The following is a 17,552-nucleotide window of genomic DNA, read 5'->3' on the forward strand; positions in this document are numbered from 1 at the left end:
CCGTGCAGCCTGCCTCCGTTCCCTCTGAGGCCGCTTCGAAATCGGAGCGGCCTCGGAGGGAACTTTCCTTCCACCCACCCCCCCCCCCTACCTTTGTTGCACAAGTTACGCTTGTCCGAGGCAGGCGTAACTTGCGAGTGCCGGGCCGGCCGCTGGCACACCATGGTCCGGTCCGGGGGCTGGTTCGGAGGCCGCGGCCACGCCCCCGGAGCACCCCTGATGACGCGCCAGCCGCGACACGCCCCCGACATGCCCCCCAGGAAAGCCCTGGGATTTACGTGAGTCCCGGGGCTTTGCGCGCGCCGGCAGCCCTATGCAAGATAGGTTTGGCGCGCGCAGGGAGGGTTTGGGGTAGGTTTTCGGGGGTTATGTGCGTAACTCTTTGAAAATCTACCCCAAAATGTGTGGCAGAGGATAATTCTTTTCCACAACCATTCACAGATATGGAGGAGGATCTCAGGCACTTACTCCATTCAGTTTATGAGTCATTCGAATCATCGGCTCGTTCCTCAGCGACGGCAATAGCAGCTCGTCGCATGGCATAATTAAGAGCTAATTCCATAAGGGACGATGTCCATGACAAACTGGTGGATATTCCTTGTTTGGGGGACAATCTATTTGGTACCAAGTTTGGTGAAACGGTAACCCTTCTCAAGGAGCAGAATACAGCAGTGCAATCTCTAACTTCTTCAGATCCGCATTCTTCTTCTAAGCGATTTTATCCTTCATACCGAAGAAGACCTTATGGAAGGGCTCCCTTTAGATCCTACAACACGTATAGATCTCAGTATTATCAGCACCAACGTTACCAACCACAACCACAGGCGTCTTGTGGGCGACCTCGCCAACTACGTCCACCAAAACCAGCACAGTCTTTTTGAGTTATCCAGAGCCACCTCCACCCCATTACATAGGGGGCCGCCTTCAACTCTTTTATTCCAGCTGGGAGAACATTACTTCGGATCGCTGGGTGCTAAACATCATAAAAGAAGGTTACCGATTAAATCTGTTAACTCTTCCCACACTTCCACAAATTTCCTCTCTCGAGCATATCAAATTATTCAACAGATCTACAGGAACAGTTAAGTCAGTCTGCAGGCACAGAAGTCCATCCGAATTCTTCCAAATTCACTACTAAATCAGGGATTTTACTCCCCATATTTTCTCATTCCAAAAAAGTCAGGAGGCCTTCGACCCATCTTAGATTTGAGAAATCTCAACAAACACATTCAAAAGGAGAAATTCAAGATGACATCTCTGAAGAGTATCCTACCCCTCCTGCAACCCAACGACTGGCTATGCTCCATAGACCTGAAGGATGCTTATTCCCATATACCCATGCACCCTTCCTCCTGGCAATACCTTTGTTTCCAAATTCAGAACATCCAGTATCAGTTCAAAGTACTACCCTTTGGCCTTTCCTCAGCCCCGAGGGTGTTCACAAAATGCTTAGCGGTGGTGGTGGCTCATCTCCGGCAGCTCGCGATACAGATTTTTCCCTATCTCGACGACTGGCTGTTGGTAGCCTCGGATCTGACTACCTTAAAGACTCATGCATGCCAAACAATCAATTGTCTTCAGAAGCTGGGATTCATAATCAGTTACGAAAAATCCCATCTTCAACCTACTCAGGTTCTACAGTTCATTGGAGCCCTCATCAACACGGTACATCAGAGGGCATACCTACCACACGACAGGATACAAACTCTGTCCTCTCTGGCTCAACGTCTGTTCAATCAATCACAGGCATCGGCACGACAAATTCTTCAACTGTTGGGTCATTATGACAGCAGCCATCCATGTAGTCCCATACACAAGACTCCTCATACGTTGCCTACAATGGGGTCTCAAGAACCAGTGGTCACAGTTCTGTAAACCAGAGTATGCCTCACCAGACAAATGCAAACAGACATTCAATGGTGGATGAATATCAACCACCCGAACTCAGGAGCACCATTCCAGCGACTTCCTTATCAAGTTATTCTCACTACGGATGCCTCACGGAAAGGCTGGGGAGCCCATCTAAGCAACTTAAAGACTCAGGGCCGTTGATCTCTACGGGAGTCCAATTTTCAAATCGATCTCCTCGAACTTCGAGCCATTTGGAAAGCACTTCAAACCTTCTCAACCACTCTTCGGGGAAAAATATCATGGTATACACGGACACCAAGTAGGCATGTCTTATATAAACAAAGAAGGGTCAGGTTCCTGGATCCTCTGTCGAGAAACGCTTTGCATTCTGACGTGGGCAGTATCAAATCAAGTCTCGATACAAGCCACTTACCTTCCCGGTCTTGACAATGTAACAGCGGATCGCCTCTTTGAACCCAGATGTAGTGGCCAACATATTCCATCAGTGGGGATTTCCAACAATAGATCTGTTTGCCACAGAGAACAACCGACAAACTCTGACATTTTGCTCCATCTACCACAGCAAACTTGGTTACGCTCCAGATGCTTTCCTCATTTCATGGAGGGAGGGCCTACTTTACTCTTACCCTCCCATTCCACTAATTTCCAGAACAATACAAAAATGCATCACAGATGCAGCGGACATGATACTCATAGCCCCATCTTGGCCGAGGCAACCATGGTATCCATATCTCAAGCGACTATGCATTCGCCCACCGATTCTTCTAGAAAACCATCCTCAACTCCTAACTCAGGAGAGGGGGATCTCTTCTTCATCCAATGCATCAATCCCTCCATCTGACAGCATGGAGATCGAAAGGCATTTACACAGGGTCTAGGACTCTCATCTCAACTTGAAGATGTTCTCATTTAATCCAGAAAGCTGTCCACCAGGTGCAACTATGCAGGAAAATGGTGCCGGTATGCAGAAAAAACCTAGACCCTTTCTCTACAAAAATAACAAATCTTCTAGAATATCTCCATACTCTGTTCACAGCGGGTCTCGCATACGCCTCGGATAGAGTACGTGTTAGCGCAATTGCAGCTTTTCACAATACTCAAAACGGACTACCTATTTCCAACCACCCTTTATAATCTCCAGATTCTTGCGTGGTATTCTACATCTGAGACCACCGGTCACAAAGCCGCCGGTACCATGGAATCTCAATATCGTACTGGAACAACTGTTACTTCCTTTTGAACTTCTAGATGCCTGTCATATCAAATACCTCACTTGGAAAACAGTTTTCTTAGTAGCAGTAATATCAGCAAGGAGAGTAAGCGAATTACAAGCCCTAGTTCACTACTCCCCATATTTACAATTCTTTCATAATAAAGTCACACTTCGTCCTCATCCCACCTTCCTCCCGAAAGTGGTATCGGCGTTTCATATCAATCAGACCATTACTCTACCGATTTTCAAGCCAAAACCTCATCAGAACGACAGAGATAAACTTCTCCACACCGTGGACTGTAAAAGGGCATTGGCTTATTACAAACAAAGAACTCATTCGGAATCCAGACCATCTCAGTTATTCCTCTCTTTCAACCCAATGTCTCCTAACCAACCAGTCTCAAAAAGGACTTTGGCTAGTTGGCTGTCCCAATGCATTACCTTTCGCTACAATAAGCGTAATCTACCACTACAAACGACTCCAAAGGCACACCAAATAAGAGCAACTGCAACATCAGTCGCCCATTACAGAAACGTTTCACTGATAGACATCTGCAAAGCGGCAACTTAGTCTTCTTTACATACTTTCACTGTCCACTACTGCTTACAACAGCAAAGCGCTTCTGCTGCGGCCATGGGCTCAGCAATCCTGTCAACAGTGACACAAAGCTAAGACTGTCTACTGTATAAACACTTACGGGTGGCGTCCTAACCTACAAACAAACATCTAGACACCACCCGGGAGCTTGGGACTCCCAGACAGCATGGCTAATTCAGCCTGCTATCACCGGGGAAAAAAGCAAGTTTGCTTACCGTAAACGGTGTTTCCGTAGATAGCAGGATGAATTAGCCATGCGATCCCTCCCACCTCCCTAGACAGTCTACACAAATATATAAAATACTTTTACGCTCTATATTCTTCTCGCTTTGAAACAAGAGACTGAGGTAAATAAGCAATTGCGTGGGAACCTCACCTCGCAGACGCACAGAGTTCAAAACTCTGCACTCTAGGTGAAGCTCCGCCTGCCGGTCGCGCGACGACGCTCCCAGACAGCATGGCTAATTCATCCTGCTATCTACGGAAACACCGTTTACGGTAAGCAAACTTGCTTTTTTAATGATTACTATTCATTAAATGACATGCTTGACTTGAAACCCTGTTGAACATTGCTTCCTCTTTTTTTATTTAACTGTGAAACCTTTTTTAAATTAATTTTTTTTTTTAAATTGTACTTTTGATCCAGCAGTTACTCCTTTGGGCTTACTACTCAATCGCAAGTAATTTAGGACTGCTTGTAATTATTCTGTGTAAATAATCCGTCCTCTGAAGGTGATGGAATCTTAAACCATTCTGAATCCACTCTAATCTAGCTTCCATGCTCTATATCCCATGGAGACAGTGGTGTCATGAGCTTTCATTCATAGCTACCTGGGGTATTTTTTCTATTTCTATGACATATCCTAGTCCAGTCATTGCAGTGATAATTCTTAGCTGGGAGCTACAGACCACAGTTCCCTCTGTAACCCGGTACATGTACAGTACAGTTCCAGCCACTAGGTGTTGCCATTGAATGAAAGTAGGGATGCCCTTTCACAGTAGCAACCATTCTTGCCTCTGCACAACCTTTCTAAATCAATGGAGAAAAGTGTGGATGGTTTGGTGGCCATCAGATTGGAGGGGAGAAATCTGACGGTTTGGGCAGTAATGGTTTTGTTTTACAGCCTCTTTTTTTTTCTGTCTTGTGTATCCTGATGTCTTTTTTTTATTATACAAATTTCTCTATTCAAAACATTTAAGTAGAGTGAAAGAAGGCCAGAAGTCCATCAAATCTAATCTTTTGGTAGTTGCCTAATAGCTCTCTGTGGTAATCCAGGAAAAGGTGGGAAAAAATATCTATAGTTAATTCTGTGCTGAGAAAAGTATTCTTTTTAACCCAGCAAGGATTGTTGGTTTAAGTCCCTGGCTCAGCACTAGAGAGGTTTTCTGTATCATACCTATTAATTTAATTTCCTTCAAAAGCTTGTTCAGTTTACTTTTGAAATTGACTGCTTTAGGGTCTGTCCTATTGGGCAATGCTGTGCAGGAAAAGCTGGTCTGATTCTTGAGCCCAACTTTTTCTCAGGTCAGCAGTGGCTGGGCATGCTGCAGAGACAAAGCTCACAGTCCCTGGGATAGTTGAAGACCCAGCCATCACACAACAGCTGACTGGCTCAAGAGCACCCTTGTATTGAGTTCTAGGAGGAGCTGTGCTTCCTTTGTTTCAGATTGCTATGTTGAAGCCTCGCATAGTTTCTTACGGTGTCAGAGCCCTTCTTAAGGGCTGGTTCTGATTAAACTGGAAACCTAAAGGAGCAGAAATAAACATTAAATTTAGGACTACTTGTAACTATTCTGTGTAAATCCGTCCTCTGAAGGTGATGAAATCGTAAACCATTCTGAATCCACTCTAGTTTCCATGCTCTGTATATTTCATGGAGACAAACCCATGCCAAAGTCCTCAGAAATTTCTTCATAGCCAGGGGCCTTATTCAGTCCTCATACTTTTTGACTTATCTAATGCCTTCAGCATTGTTGATCAACATGTGCTCCCTTGGCACACCGCCCTCACTTAGAACAGTCCTGAAATCCAGCTTGGTTCTCCTTTCACCTCGCACTTCTAGTGGGTCTTTTGGAGGATCCTATTGTACTTTTGTTTCATTATTGTCAGTGTAGTCCTGTGCTTGCTTCTCTGTACACATACATTCCCTTAGTTGATACATCTTGTTTCCTCTCTGGCATTATTCAAATCCTTCCTAAAAACTCAACTTTTTGAGGCTGCTATTAAATTCTAAAAATCTAGCTATCTCTGTTCAGAGGCTTATTAATTTACCATGCTTACTATAATACATTTCCTTAAGCCTCCTATTTTTGACTCCACAGAGAAGGGACTGTCTCCTTACATGTCTCTATACATCTTGTAATGCTATAGAAATAGTTTTCATTGCTACTACTTATTTCCCCATAAGTTAAGGGAATCCTTCCTTCTTTGTAATTCGTAGTTTATATAGTTTAGGAGCATAATATATGGGGATCACATTTCTTACAGTTACAGAAGGTGAGAGGTTACTCCCTGCTCTCAAGAGCTTAATCTTGACTGGTAATAAAGATGAGTACTTAAGGATCTGCTGGGTTGTGATTGTAAAACAGTGACGCAGAGACCCGGCACCAATGCCTTGGGCTATTTCCCCCCCCCCCCCCCCCCGGATGTCACCATGACGTAAAGCAATTATTACACATAACAAATTGATTGGATGAAGAAGGCTGCAGCTTTATTGTTAACAAAATATTAACGCTGGTGTGAGCCAAATTCACTCCTGGCACCAAACCGATGCCCCCTGGGCTGCCAGCTGTGTTTCCTAGCAAGGCAGCCCCTTATGCCCGGTCCCCCGCCATGATTTCCAAGCAAGGGGGTCCCACCCAGGCCGACAAGGTCACCCTACTGGCTCATGCACCCGCCACTGGCATGAGGTAGAACACTTCCCTCATGCCCCACCATAAAGCTGTATCCTTCACGAGAAACATTTTTCCAGGGCCTCTTGAATGTTGTAATTGAAAAGGTTGTATCCGATATCCGAGAGGTGTACTCTGTCTTATCGGTATAAGCCGTCGCATGTCTAGTCAGCCCATTTGTGCTTTATCTGCCTATGGGCTTACACGCCCATAGGCAGTCTTGTCTGTTGATCTTCCTGCGGCCCTGTTTCCATAGTCTGCTTTCGTTCCATTTTGAACGGTGGATAATGTCTGACCACATGAGGCATGTCTTGAGAAACATCAATGCTAGCTCGCTCAAATCGGACTTCAAACGGCAAATTAACAGTATGCAAGTTGTGGACCCGATATCATTACCACCTAAAGGTATCAAGATTACACTGGGCTTGACCAACGTGTCCTTTTGAGCTGTGCCAGGGGAAGGAGCTGATCCCAAGACATGCCTCTTTTTCCCTAACCATATAATGCGCACCTTCCAGATGGCCAGCCCCAGGTGAGCTCCGTACAATTGAGTGAGAGCTCTCCTTTCAGCCCAGTGAACAAAGGAATGTCCTATGATCCAGACAGTCCTCTGCTGTATTGACGACTCTGTATATGGGGGATTAAAGAAGGAAAAGAGGATATTATCACTTCATGCATGCTCAGTCCTAATGAACTAGTATACAGCGTTGGACCTCCACTGACCGATTCTCTGAATGGCTTCATTGTGCAACCCTGCCTGTGCCGCGCTGGAGGCTGCTGCTATCCTAAAGGAGTGGGTTCCGAATTCTTTGGCATTGCACCCTGTGGCGGCCAGTGTCCCGTCTAAAACAGCCGAAAATTGATATACTTTAAAGGGTGCATAATTAGCATTGATCAATAGGAATTTGCTGCCAATGGGTCGTAAAGATAAGAAATTTTGCAAGTTTTGCATTGGACAAGTGATCTCTGACGGCATGCGTTTCAGGCGCATCGTGCAACCTTATGCAGTTTGGTCTGTTTTGGACTTTTGTATGGTTATCTGGATATAATCGGTATGTAGTTTGATGTTTTCCATCAAAAAGGCTCTATGTCCCTTATCGTTTTTGGTGGCAGCCACCGGCCCACTAACACGTATTGCATCAAAGAAGGCCAAAGAGAATGTGGCATGGAAAAGTTTGGCTTCAAATTCGTTGTCACACATGGATGGTAATATCTGCCCTAATTGGATGAACAAGTCATGTTATTGGGTGTATTGTGTCTCTAGCAGGCTCTAATTTTTTCCCAACCCTCGAGCAACTTCCTAGCCAAAAACCCTTTGTTGGGATCACCCCAGCCTTGGGCCTTGGAAAAGAAAGCAAAATCAGCTAACTGTTTCACCATAGCAGCCTGAGATTTTCCACTATCTTTGGCCCAAGCAATGTAATCTGCCATTAGTCCTTCATCTACTGGTCAGCTGTCCCAATCGCGTTCTTTTAGAAGTTCGTATGATCTGCAGTACGCCTTCCATGTAGCCGGGGCTACCGATCTCTGAAGGAGTTCTTGAGTGGTGGTGCTCCAATGTTCCATAAACGCTTTGGGACTGGTATCCCCTCTGTCTGCTCCTGGTACCTGTTTGTAAAACAGATTCCATTTAGCTCTTGACAAGGCATCAGCAATAGTGTTATGTGTTCTGGGTACATGGCAAGCATGTATCACAGTGCTAAGGTGTAGACTGTTAAGAATGACCTCTCATAGCAATTCAGCTATTTGTGGCATCTGGCGGACAGTCGGCTGATGACCTGTACTACTGCCATATTGTCACAGCAGAATATGCGTAACCTCTTGCACCATATGACTAATTCCACCAGGATAGGGAATAACTCTTAAGAACGTGATGTTATGAGTCAGCCCTGCTTCCACCCAGGAAACTGGCCATGGCTCTGCGGACCACGAAGCCTGCCAATACATGCCAAAACAAACGCCCCCCTGATGCGTCTGAATAAATGCCCAGATCGCGACTGGAGATGGGGGATCTGGCCATACGTCTATCCCGTTGAAGCTGTTTAGGAAAGATATCCTTAAAGATAGGTCCTCTTTTATAAGCCTTGTAATACGGGTGTAGTGATTTGGACGACTCACTCTAGCTGTGCTAGCAGTCAACCTCTTCAGGAAGGCCCGCCCCATTGGTATGACCTTGCATACGAAGTTTAGAGTTCCTGTGAGCGACGGTACCTTGACCAATGTCGTCTTTTTTTTGCACCCAGTGCATGACTGATCATGTTCTGAGTGTTTTGCAGCTTGCTGGAGGCAATCGAGATATTGCATTGGAGTCTAACTCTATACCTAAAAACTTGATGACTGTGGAGGCGCCTTCTGTTTTGTTCAGGGCTAAAGGCAGACCAAATTCGAGCGCTAGATTGCTGAACTCTGATAACAAGCGTGCACATGCTGATGAATCGGATGGTCCCACGAACAAGAAGTTGTCTAAATGTACTATGTTCTGGATCCCTACTTTCTGTGAGGTGGCCCAATGCAGGAAAGAGCTGAGCAGCTCAAAGTATGCGCATGGAACGGAGTGCCCATGGGCACTTGTCAAAGTAGTACTGATTTTTGAAAATGAATCCCAATAAAGGGAAAATGTTGAGATTGACAGAAAGCAACCGGAATACGGACTTTGTCTTGGCCATGAGTGCTCCTTTACCACATTGTCAAAGGATGGTGATGGCGCTGTCCAATGATGCATACTGCACCGTGCAATCTTCAGCAACAAACCGGTGCTACGGACCCTGTGGGGTTGGACTGAATGCTGGTCCTGTCCAGGCAGCATTCCATGCAGGATGTCTCAGGAAATAAAAGCGAGGACAGAATAAGTGACTTTTAGATGGGAAACCTGCCCCCCCCCCCCCCCCCCCCAACTTTTTATTGGAGGGCATGCTGGCTGGGGAGAGGAAAAGATCTGGCAAGCATGCGCTGGCAATGTCATCACTGGGTGCCCGTCCCCGGCCGATGACATCACCGCGTGATTGTGCTTCCAACGGTTTAGCGATCGAGCGCATATCGTGCATCGCTCTTCCCCCTCCCCTCCGGTACACCCTCCAATAAAATGTTTGGGGGGGTCAGGTTTCCCAACCCGGCCTGCCTCAATGTCACCGGGCCGTTGCGCATGTCTGAGCGCGGCCCTGCGATGAATGACGAGAGTCTCTGGACTGAGGTCTAGAAATATGACATGGTGTGTTAAGTGGAAGGAGGCAGCAAGCAGTGTTGAAGACCATACATGTTGTGAGGTGTTGGCCAAAGAAAATGTTTGATCTGCCCTTGTTCTAGAGGAGGTTCAGAAATAGGAAAATAGTTTATCTGCTTGTAGAGCAGTCTTCCCCTTCCATACTCTCCTCATTGAGTTGCATTGAGCTCTCACCTTGCGTGATCCCTCACTCTAAGCTTGTTGCTGCATGCCTGTTTCTAACCTTCAGAATAGGATTTCAGTATATGCTTACAGGCTTTTATTTTCATCAGGGCAACAGCTGTCTTTTTTTTTTTTTTTTTTTAATCTGCTTTTGCTTCACACATTTTGCAGGTTTGTTCTGGAATATCTATCAGAAACTGGTTTTAACAGCAAAAGAATTTTATACATAAAGTAAATACTTTTAGAGGTAATTTATAACATAAAATATTAGCCTCTGAGAAATTTAGAATGTTTGTTTTCTTACAGCCTAAACATTCAAAGAATTTGTTGTAACCATTCTCTCCACACCCCTTTTCATTGTTGTCAGTGGCCCGTTACACTCCTGTGCACTACAGCACAATATGCACAGAATTAGAAGGTATGTTCTTCCAATCAGCAGTCTGATTGGATCTAACGTACTCTTGACTGGCTTGGATTGAACATAACAGGTCATGAATTGTTTCCTGTATCCTTACATGTATGCTGTAGAAATGTTTGGTAGTAGTTGTAGTAGTGCTAACTCCTGATTATGGGCACTGTCCTATTGGAAGCTATTCAGACTAATTGCACTAGCGGTTGCTCAGCCTAAGAAGATGACAAGGTGAAAATTAGTGTCATTTATACTCATGGTAGTGCACTCTACTTCCTTGCTCATCTTTATCACATCCCTGGTCATGAACAATATAGATGTAACTAGCTTCAGGATGTAGTATCTTCTATTTCTGTAGAAAAGAATCTATTGGAATTCTAAATAGATGTACATATCAGCAGAATGTTCTTATAATATATTTTAAGGCAGTAGTGTATTCCTAACATGAAGATGGGGTGGGGGGATGAAAAACAAATGGAAAGGAAAATTGTTTTCCAATTTAAGGTCCTGTGGTTGGATTGAATGTTTTCAACTTGTTTCATGTGATTGATCATTTTCTTCTTTCTCTGCAGCTGAGCTCAGTTGTCTGAAATATGGGAGACGACAGACCCTTTGTGTGCAGTGCCCTTGGCTGTGGACAGGTATGTTTGCTGGAAACTTTATTGGAAGTGTCTCGTGGTGAATCACAATGGCTGTTTTATAGTGCAGATGTGAGGTTTATAGACTGTACTTCATGTGATTATGGTCTGTAATCAGATTGCAGAAATTTGTAATGTGTGAATCCAGGTTACAAGGAATTGCTTGCCCTTCGGAAATGAAATCTTCTTAGCTTGGTATTGCTTGGTATGCAGTCAGCAAGGGTGGCTTGTCACCTCCTAGACGGTGCTTGTCCTCACTTCAGTAAATGTTTTCCAATAGTATAGCTCTTGTCCTCTTCTGTGGACATCCTTGAGACACAATAAATATTCTTGTAAGTCAAATGTTCTTCCCACCAAACCTCTTTCCATAGAAAGGAACAAATTTTGAATAGGTGATTTTATTTTTGAATAAGAACTGCTTCCATAAAAGGAGGCGCATAAGAATTTTGGAAAGATGGGTATTTTGAAATGTGGAGAACTATCCACTCTGCAGTAACTGAGGAGAACCAAAGAGGACCACATTTCTACAGGGCTAATTGAAATGTAATTATCAGAGAGCAGAGAAAATGGCCTTGGAGTCCGCTTTTCACTAACTTCGTCTTTCTACTGTGACTCCGATCATGAGCTTGAATTGGCACAAGTCGATACTGAAGGTTGAAGGATCCCATGGCCTTTTTCTTGTGTTCCAATTATTGGCATTTTATCCATGAATTTTGCTTTTGGAAAAGTAGCCTCTCGAGTCTCCTCCCACTCTTCTATAAGGAATGTCTCATGGCAGAATTATAATTTTCATCTATTCTTGGTCACTGAGACTTTAGCATTGCTGGTGTTTGAACTAAACTTCTGTTTGTTAAAACAGAAATACTAACAGTCCTCAAAATAGAGCATTATTTTTTGTTGTATTGATGCCTCTTGTTTTTTCCTAGGGTATAATAAAATATATTCTTGCACTTTTTTATACCTCTTATAACAGCCAGAACACTATTTTTTAAGAAGCCTCCTCCCTCCCTGATGCCACTCCCTGGCCTTGTGCCTGCTTGGGGTTCTGATAAGACAGCACAGCAGTGTCTTTATTTAGACTTATAATGGTGAAACTTCAGAACTTCTTCAAACACAGATCTAAACATTGAAATTGACACACATAAGGAGGGGTGGGGTCTTAATGTTTTTGTTTGCCTAACTACTGAATATACATAAAGTTTGTCGGTACAGTACTGATGATCCAGATAGTTATTTGGATGCGGGTGAAACTAGTTTCTGGATGAAAACCAAATAAAAACAGTTCTGAAATTGGAAGTGGAATAGCTGGGGTATTCCTCCTCTTCACAACCGTGTATGTATGAAACCTTTCCTGTGTTACTTGGTGGAAATTAGAAACTGTTATCTGGGAAGAGAGGAAGGTGAGAAGCAAAAGTTCAGCAAAAATAGATTAGCAGATCCAGCTACCTGCATTGGAATGGAAGCTGCTGCGTTTTCAGTGGCTGCATAAACATGTTTCGGTTGCTAGGCTGTATTAATGGCTGTTATTTTTGGATTCTGTGCATGATCGCTTCCCAACAGTACGGTTGATACAAACAGCTGAGGTCTAAATCTGCCACACTCTCAGCGTGGACATCTACTTTTTTCTTCTCCCCCTCCTCTTCTCTTAGATTCTGTTCAAGGTCTTCCATTAAGTTTCTTTTCCTAGAAGGACAGGTGACAAGTTATTATTTAGCCAGCAGATCTCCAGTGGCCATTCTGTTAAAAAAAAAAAAAAAAAAAAAGTTTCCCTCAAGGGATGAATGACTTTAGTAGCATTATTAATGCAATACAATAGACCCATCTTATAGCACCTTTGGGACCTGATTAGATTTTCTGGTTATGGAGTTCCTTTCATAAGATGTGCTAATTTGCATTTGTACAAAATGTTTTATCTAGTATATAAACGTGCTTCATGGTGTTTTGAACTTCAGTTAGTCATATACAGCTTCTTCTGAGGTAGTTGACTTGGTATCACTTTTCTGTAACATGAATTGTTATAGCCTCCAAAGAGCAGGAGCATGGAGCAGTGCTATTCTCCTTACCCAGTTGCAGTATTTATTTATTTAACATTTTTATATACAGATAGCCATTTGCACATCGTACCGGTTTACAGATAACTGATGGTGGCCAATGGACGTAGGCACATCCTTTACATAGAACACAAAAATAAACAGTAACATTGTTCAATTGTTTAGAAATTAAAATAGCATAATATAAATAGAGTAAATAATAAGTATGGTTCGTCTAACATTTACACGGAAGTTAATTGAAGTAAGATCAGAAAGATAAAGTACTAAGATTTGGGATAATAGGGTTATTCAGATTTGGAAGTGTAAACGCAAAGGTTAAGAGAGGCGGGAAAGGAACAGTATGTGGGATATGTTTGAGGCACAGGGAAATAATAGTTTGCCTGAGCCAATCTCCATGTATCCATGACAGAGTATAATTTAATTTATGGTTTAATACTTCTTCCTGAGAATTCAGCCCCTGACAGTGGCGGTTCTTTATAAACCGAACATTCTTATGATTCAAGTGACTATCATAGAAAGGACCTTAATGGGATTTGGAAAAGATTGCATTCAGAAGTAGTGCTAAATGTAGGAATCTGTAGACTGAGCATGTCAGAGCTTTGACCTATGTTCTTATAGGAGGAATGACTTATCCTTCATAGGAAGATGTTTACAGCAATCTTCAAGGAATACACACAGGGCTGCATGAATCAAAGTGTGATGAAAGGGGCAGTCCATGCTTGGTGCTGTGCCTTGCTAAGTGGGTGACCCAAATTCATGATTGAGCTGTAGCCAGCACCTGAGAGAGAGGGAACTGGTGGTATAGCAGTGTGGAATGGATGTCTGTGCCCTCAGCTAACGAAAAACATGCGGGCATGCATATGCCCTGTATACGAGAAGAGGTTTAGGATGAAAAGGGTAAAAAAACAAAATACAAGTTAGAGTGCTGCAGTGTTCCCAAGCCTGACAGAATTCTAAAATTGTTCTCCTGGGACAAGTAGGATGGTAATCCTCACACATGGGTGACATTATCAGATGGAGCTCGGCACAGAAAACTTCTGTCAAAGTTTCTAGAAACTTTGGCTGGCACACTGAGCATGCCCAGCATGCTACTATCCCTGTGTCGACGTGGGTCTCTCTTCAGTCCTTTCTCTTTCACAGAGCTGTCATCGTGCGTCTTGTGCCTTTTTTTCCGGAAAAAGTGAGTTTTTTTTTCTTCGCGTACTTTTTTCCTGCGTAGGCTCTCTCTGGTTCCCATCGGGTTCTTCTCAGTTGGTGAGTTTTTCGGTTTTCCTATATTCCGCCGGTCGTCGTGCCCTTGAGGTCTCTGTGCACCTCATGGCTGCCTCGGGCTTTCGCCAATGCCCCCAGACAATGTCCCTAACAGATCAACATGAAGTGTGTATCCTCTGCCTGGGGGTGTCGCATGATGTCTGTGGCTGCAAATTGTGTGCTCAGATGACCCCGAAAGGTAGTCAGGCCAGGCTGGACAAAATGGCGAAAGTGTTTGGCTTAGGCAAGTACAGCTTCTAATACCTATCAAGAAATCTATCGAAGATACTCTAAAGACAATTGATATCTGCCTAACTGCTATAAGACAACTTTTAATACATATAAAACTTATTTTAAATCATCAAAAAAATGAATTAATTTTATTAACAAGAAAATCAAACCTTGACAGAACTTTCTATTTTAATTCAGATTACATGCAGATTGATTCAACTGACCAGGTCCACGACCTAGGGAATTCTTAATGATCATGATTTGGAATGAAATCTGACATCAAGAGAAAAATTAGGGATGGTTATTTTAAATTACACATTTTAAAACGTCTTAAGCCATTACTAGAATTTAATGATTTTAGAACTATTTTACAAACCCTACTTTTCTCCACTTTAGATTATTGTAAATCTTTTATTTGGTTTACCTGGAAATTCTTTAAGACCTTTACAGCTTCTCCAAAACGCAACTGCAAAAGTCTTATGTGGAGGAAAAAGATATGACCATATCACGCCAATCTTGATGGATTTACATTGTCTTCCAATAAAGCAGAGAATTGAATATAAAATTGTGTATCATACATAAATCGTTAAACTGCGACCGAACTGAATGGCTAAATGCCTCCTTACATCTGCACATACATCAAAGGAATCTTAGGTCCATAAATAAAGGTCTTCTTACAGTGCCTTCCATAAGAAAAGCACATCTATCTGAAGTTAGAGACAGAGCAATTTCAGTGGCAGGGCCTAAACTATGAAACTTGCTATCAGATGAGCTTAGACTCCAAAAAGATATCAAAATGTTTATAAAAACAAACAAACCCCAAAACCTTAAAACCTGGTTATTTAAAAAGGCTTATGAAAATAACACTATCAAATACTATACAGCAGTCAGTTGTGATAATGTAAACTTTAAAGCAATGGACTAAGTAGAATTCTAGCAGTCTGATGCATTTTCCTTTAAAAAATTCTTTTCCCTTTTCCCTTGTTTTAATGTATTGTCTTAAATACTTTATTATTTTATCCATATTTCACTGAATTTTAGCTTAAATCTTTTTTTGGTTTCCACTATTCTAACTTTAAGTTGTTTGTATTCTTATGTTTTAAGCTTAAATATTCTTAGTTTTTTCTTTATTTTAATTATAATTTAATGAATGTAGTTAATTGTTTAGCACTTGTTTTAAATGATTTTTATATAACTTTTGTAATGTATTTTGAATTTTGTATTTATTATACACAGTCTAGATTGTTTACAGATTGACAGTATATAAAATAAATACTCCGGTGTCAGCACCATTGACGCCCAAGGACTGAGGGGAACAGATTGCCCTCGATCCCTCGGTTACCACTCCTTCCCTGAAGCTCTCTGGCAGTGGAGCTTCAGGGATCGGCCAGTCTCTGTCTCCTCAAAGTCCCAGACTTCAGGATAGTCTTCCTCATCCTCTGAGCTGGGGAAAGACTGGGCCGGGCACCATGGGAGATAACACAAATATTGGCACCAATCCCCATCTGCGCACAGCACTGGACATGTGAGGACCTTGGCACTTGTCGCCCTGCTGCCTAAGCGGCCTTGACATGAGGCCTCATCCTCCCTCGATGTCGGTGGTCCGGGGCTGTTCGCACCGGTTCCGGTACCAGACATCGACCCTCCTTGGGGCTCTGAGGAGGAGATGGGCCCAACCCTCCCCTCTCAGCCTGTCCTCTCGTCAGGCATTTAAGGCAGAGCTGGAACGTCAGTGCGCCTGGCGGTGGATCGGGAGCCGATGCTGAATGCGGTGACTGGGCTGGATCACCTTAAAGTGCTCCTTGGTGTCCTCCCAATGCAGTTGATGCCAGCACCTTGCGATCCCTCGGTGACCCGCCAGGCACTGAAACGCAAGGCGTCAGCGTTAGTCCTCATGGGGGATTCCTTGGGAGATGAGGGCCTGTTGATACCCTCTGCACTTCAAGGTACCTCGGCACCATGTCCTGCGCTCCATGGGCCCAGCCCTTTGGGGCCCGAAGACCCCCTGGGCCTCCTGGTGCCTGCGCTCAGGAATATGCCCGAGGCTCCACAACCCTCCTCTCCGAGTGGTCTCAAATAGCCTGAGGGCCCTTATGATCCATGGGATCAGGATACCTATGATGCTTCGTCGGTAGACTCCGATGACCTTCCATTGGATCCTTCCCCCCCTTTGGAGGAACGCCAGCGTGGTGATGCTGGTGCACGAGACTTTCCAGGAAGTACTCCTCCGGCTCTGGGAACACCCCCTCTCCGTCACCCTCGTTAACTGGAAGGCCTGCAACAGGCTATGGGCTTTGAAAAGTGTCGGCTTCCCCACCAGATGGGGAAGGGCCAAGAGCTCCAACTTCGAGGAGCTTTTGGCCCTTCTAATGGCCAGAGCAGTGGAACTTGTTCCTCAAGGGCACCAGGGTCAGAGGTGTTTTACTCCCGTTACTTCCTGCTTCCAAAGAAAACATGAGGCTTCCGTCCCATTCTGGATTTGCGAGTCTTGAACAGATTCCTAAAAAAGGAAAAGTTCAAGATGGCATCCTTGGGCACCATAATTCCCCTGTTGAACCAGGGGGGACTGGCTTTTCTCCCTCAACCTATAGAATACGTACGCCCACAATGCGATCTTCCCAAGTCACAAGACGTACCTTTTTGCTTTATGGTTGAGCTCCAGCATTTTCAGTACCGTGTGCTTCCATTAGGCCTCACCTCTGTCGCAGGTTTATACGAAATGCCTAGCTGTGGTGGGGCTTACCTTCTTCAGGTGTTTCCATATCCGGATGACTGGCTGGTCCAGAGTGACACGCAGGCTGGGGCACTGTGGGCGCTTCGCAGTATTATTCAGGCCCTGGAGCACTTGGGGTTTTTAATCAACTATCCAAAGTCAAATCTCTGCCCTTTGTTGCGGCTGGCTTTCATTGGGGCCATGCTGGATGTGACAAAGGCAAAGGCCTTCCTGCTGTGCGACAGGGCACATGCCCTGCTTCCCTGGAGGGGGCAACAGAGCCGGCTAGTTTCTGTGCGGCG

The 17,552-nt window shown here is 44.1% G+C and overlaps 1 protein-coding gene across 15 annotated transcripts in view; it reads left to right on the plus strand.

The window, feature by feature from the left end:
* LOC115087704 (cyclic AMP-dependent transcription factor ATF-7) overlaps window positions 1-17,552 on the plus strand; it is a 624,371-nt gene that overhangs the window by 94,451 nt on the left and 512,368 nt on the right. For all 15 annotated transcript variants that reach the window (XR_003855588.1, XR_003855586.1, XR_003855591.1 and 12 more), the window contains one exon: window positions 10,939-11,007. Coding sequence is in view for 2 of the 15 variants with exons in the window: in XM_029595199.1 (XP_029451059.1) it covers window positions 10,960-11,007 (48 nt within the window). In the remaining 13 variants the exon portion in view is untranslated. Of the gene's footprint in view, window positions 1-10,938; window positions 11,008-17,552 lie in introns of those variants that run through there.

The sequence above is a fragment of the Rhinatrema bivittatum genome, chromosome 3, assembly GCF_901001135.1.
Source record: "Rhinatrema bivittatum chromosome 3, aRhiBiv1.1, whole genome shotgun sequence".
Classification (NCBI taxonomy): domain Eukaryota; kingdom Metazoa; phylum Chordata; class Amphibia; order Gymnophiona; family Rhinatrematidae; genus Rhinatrema; species Rhinatrema bivittatum.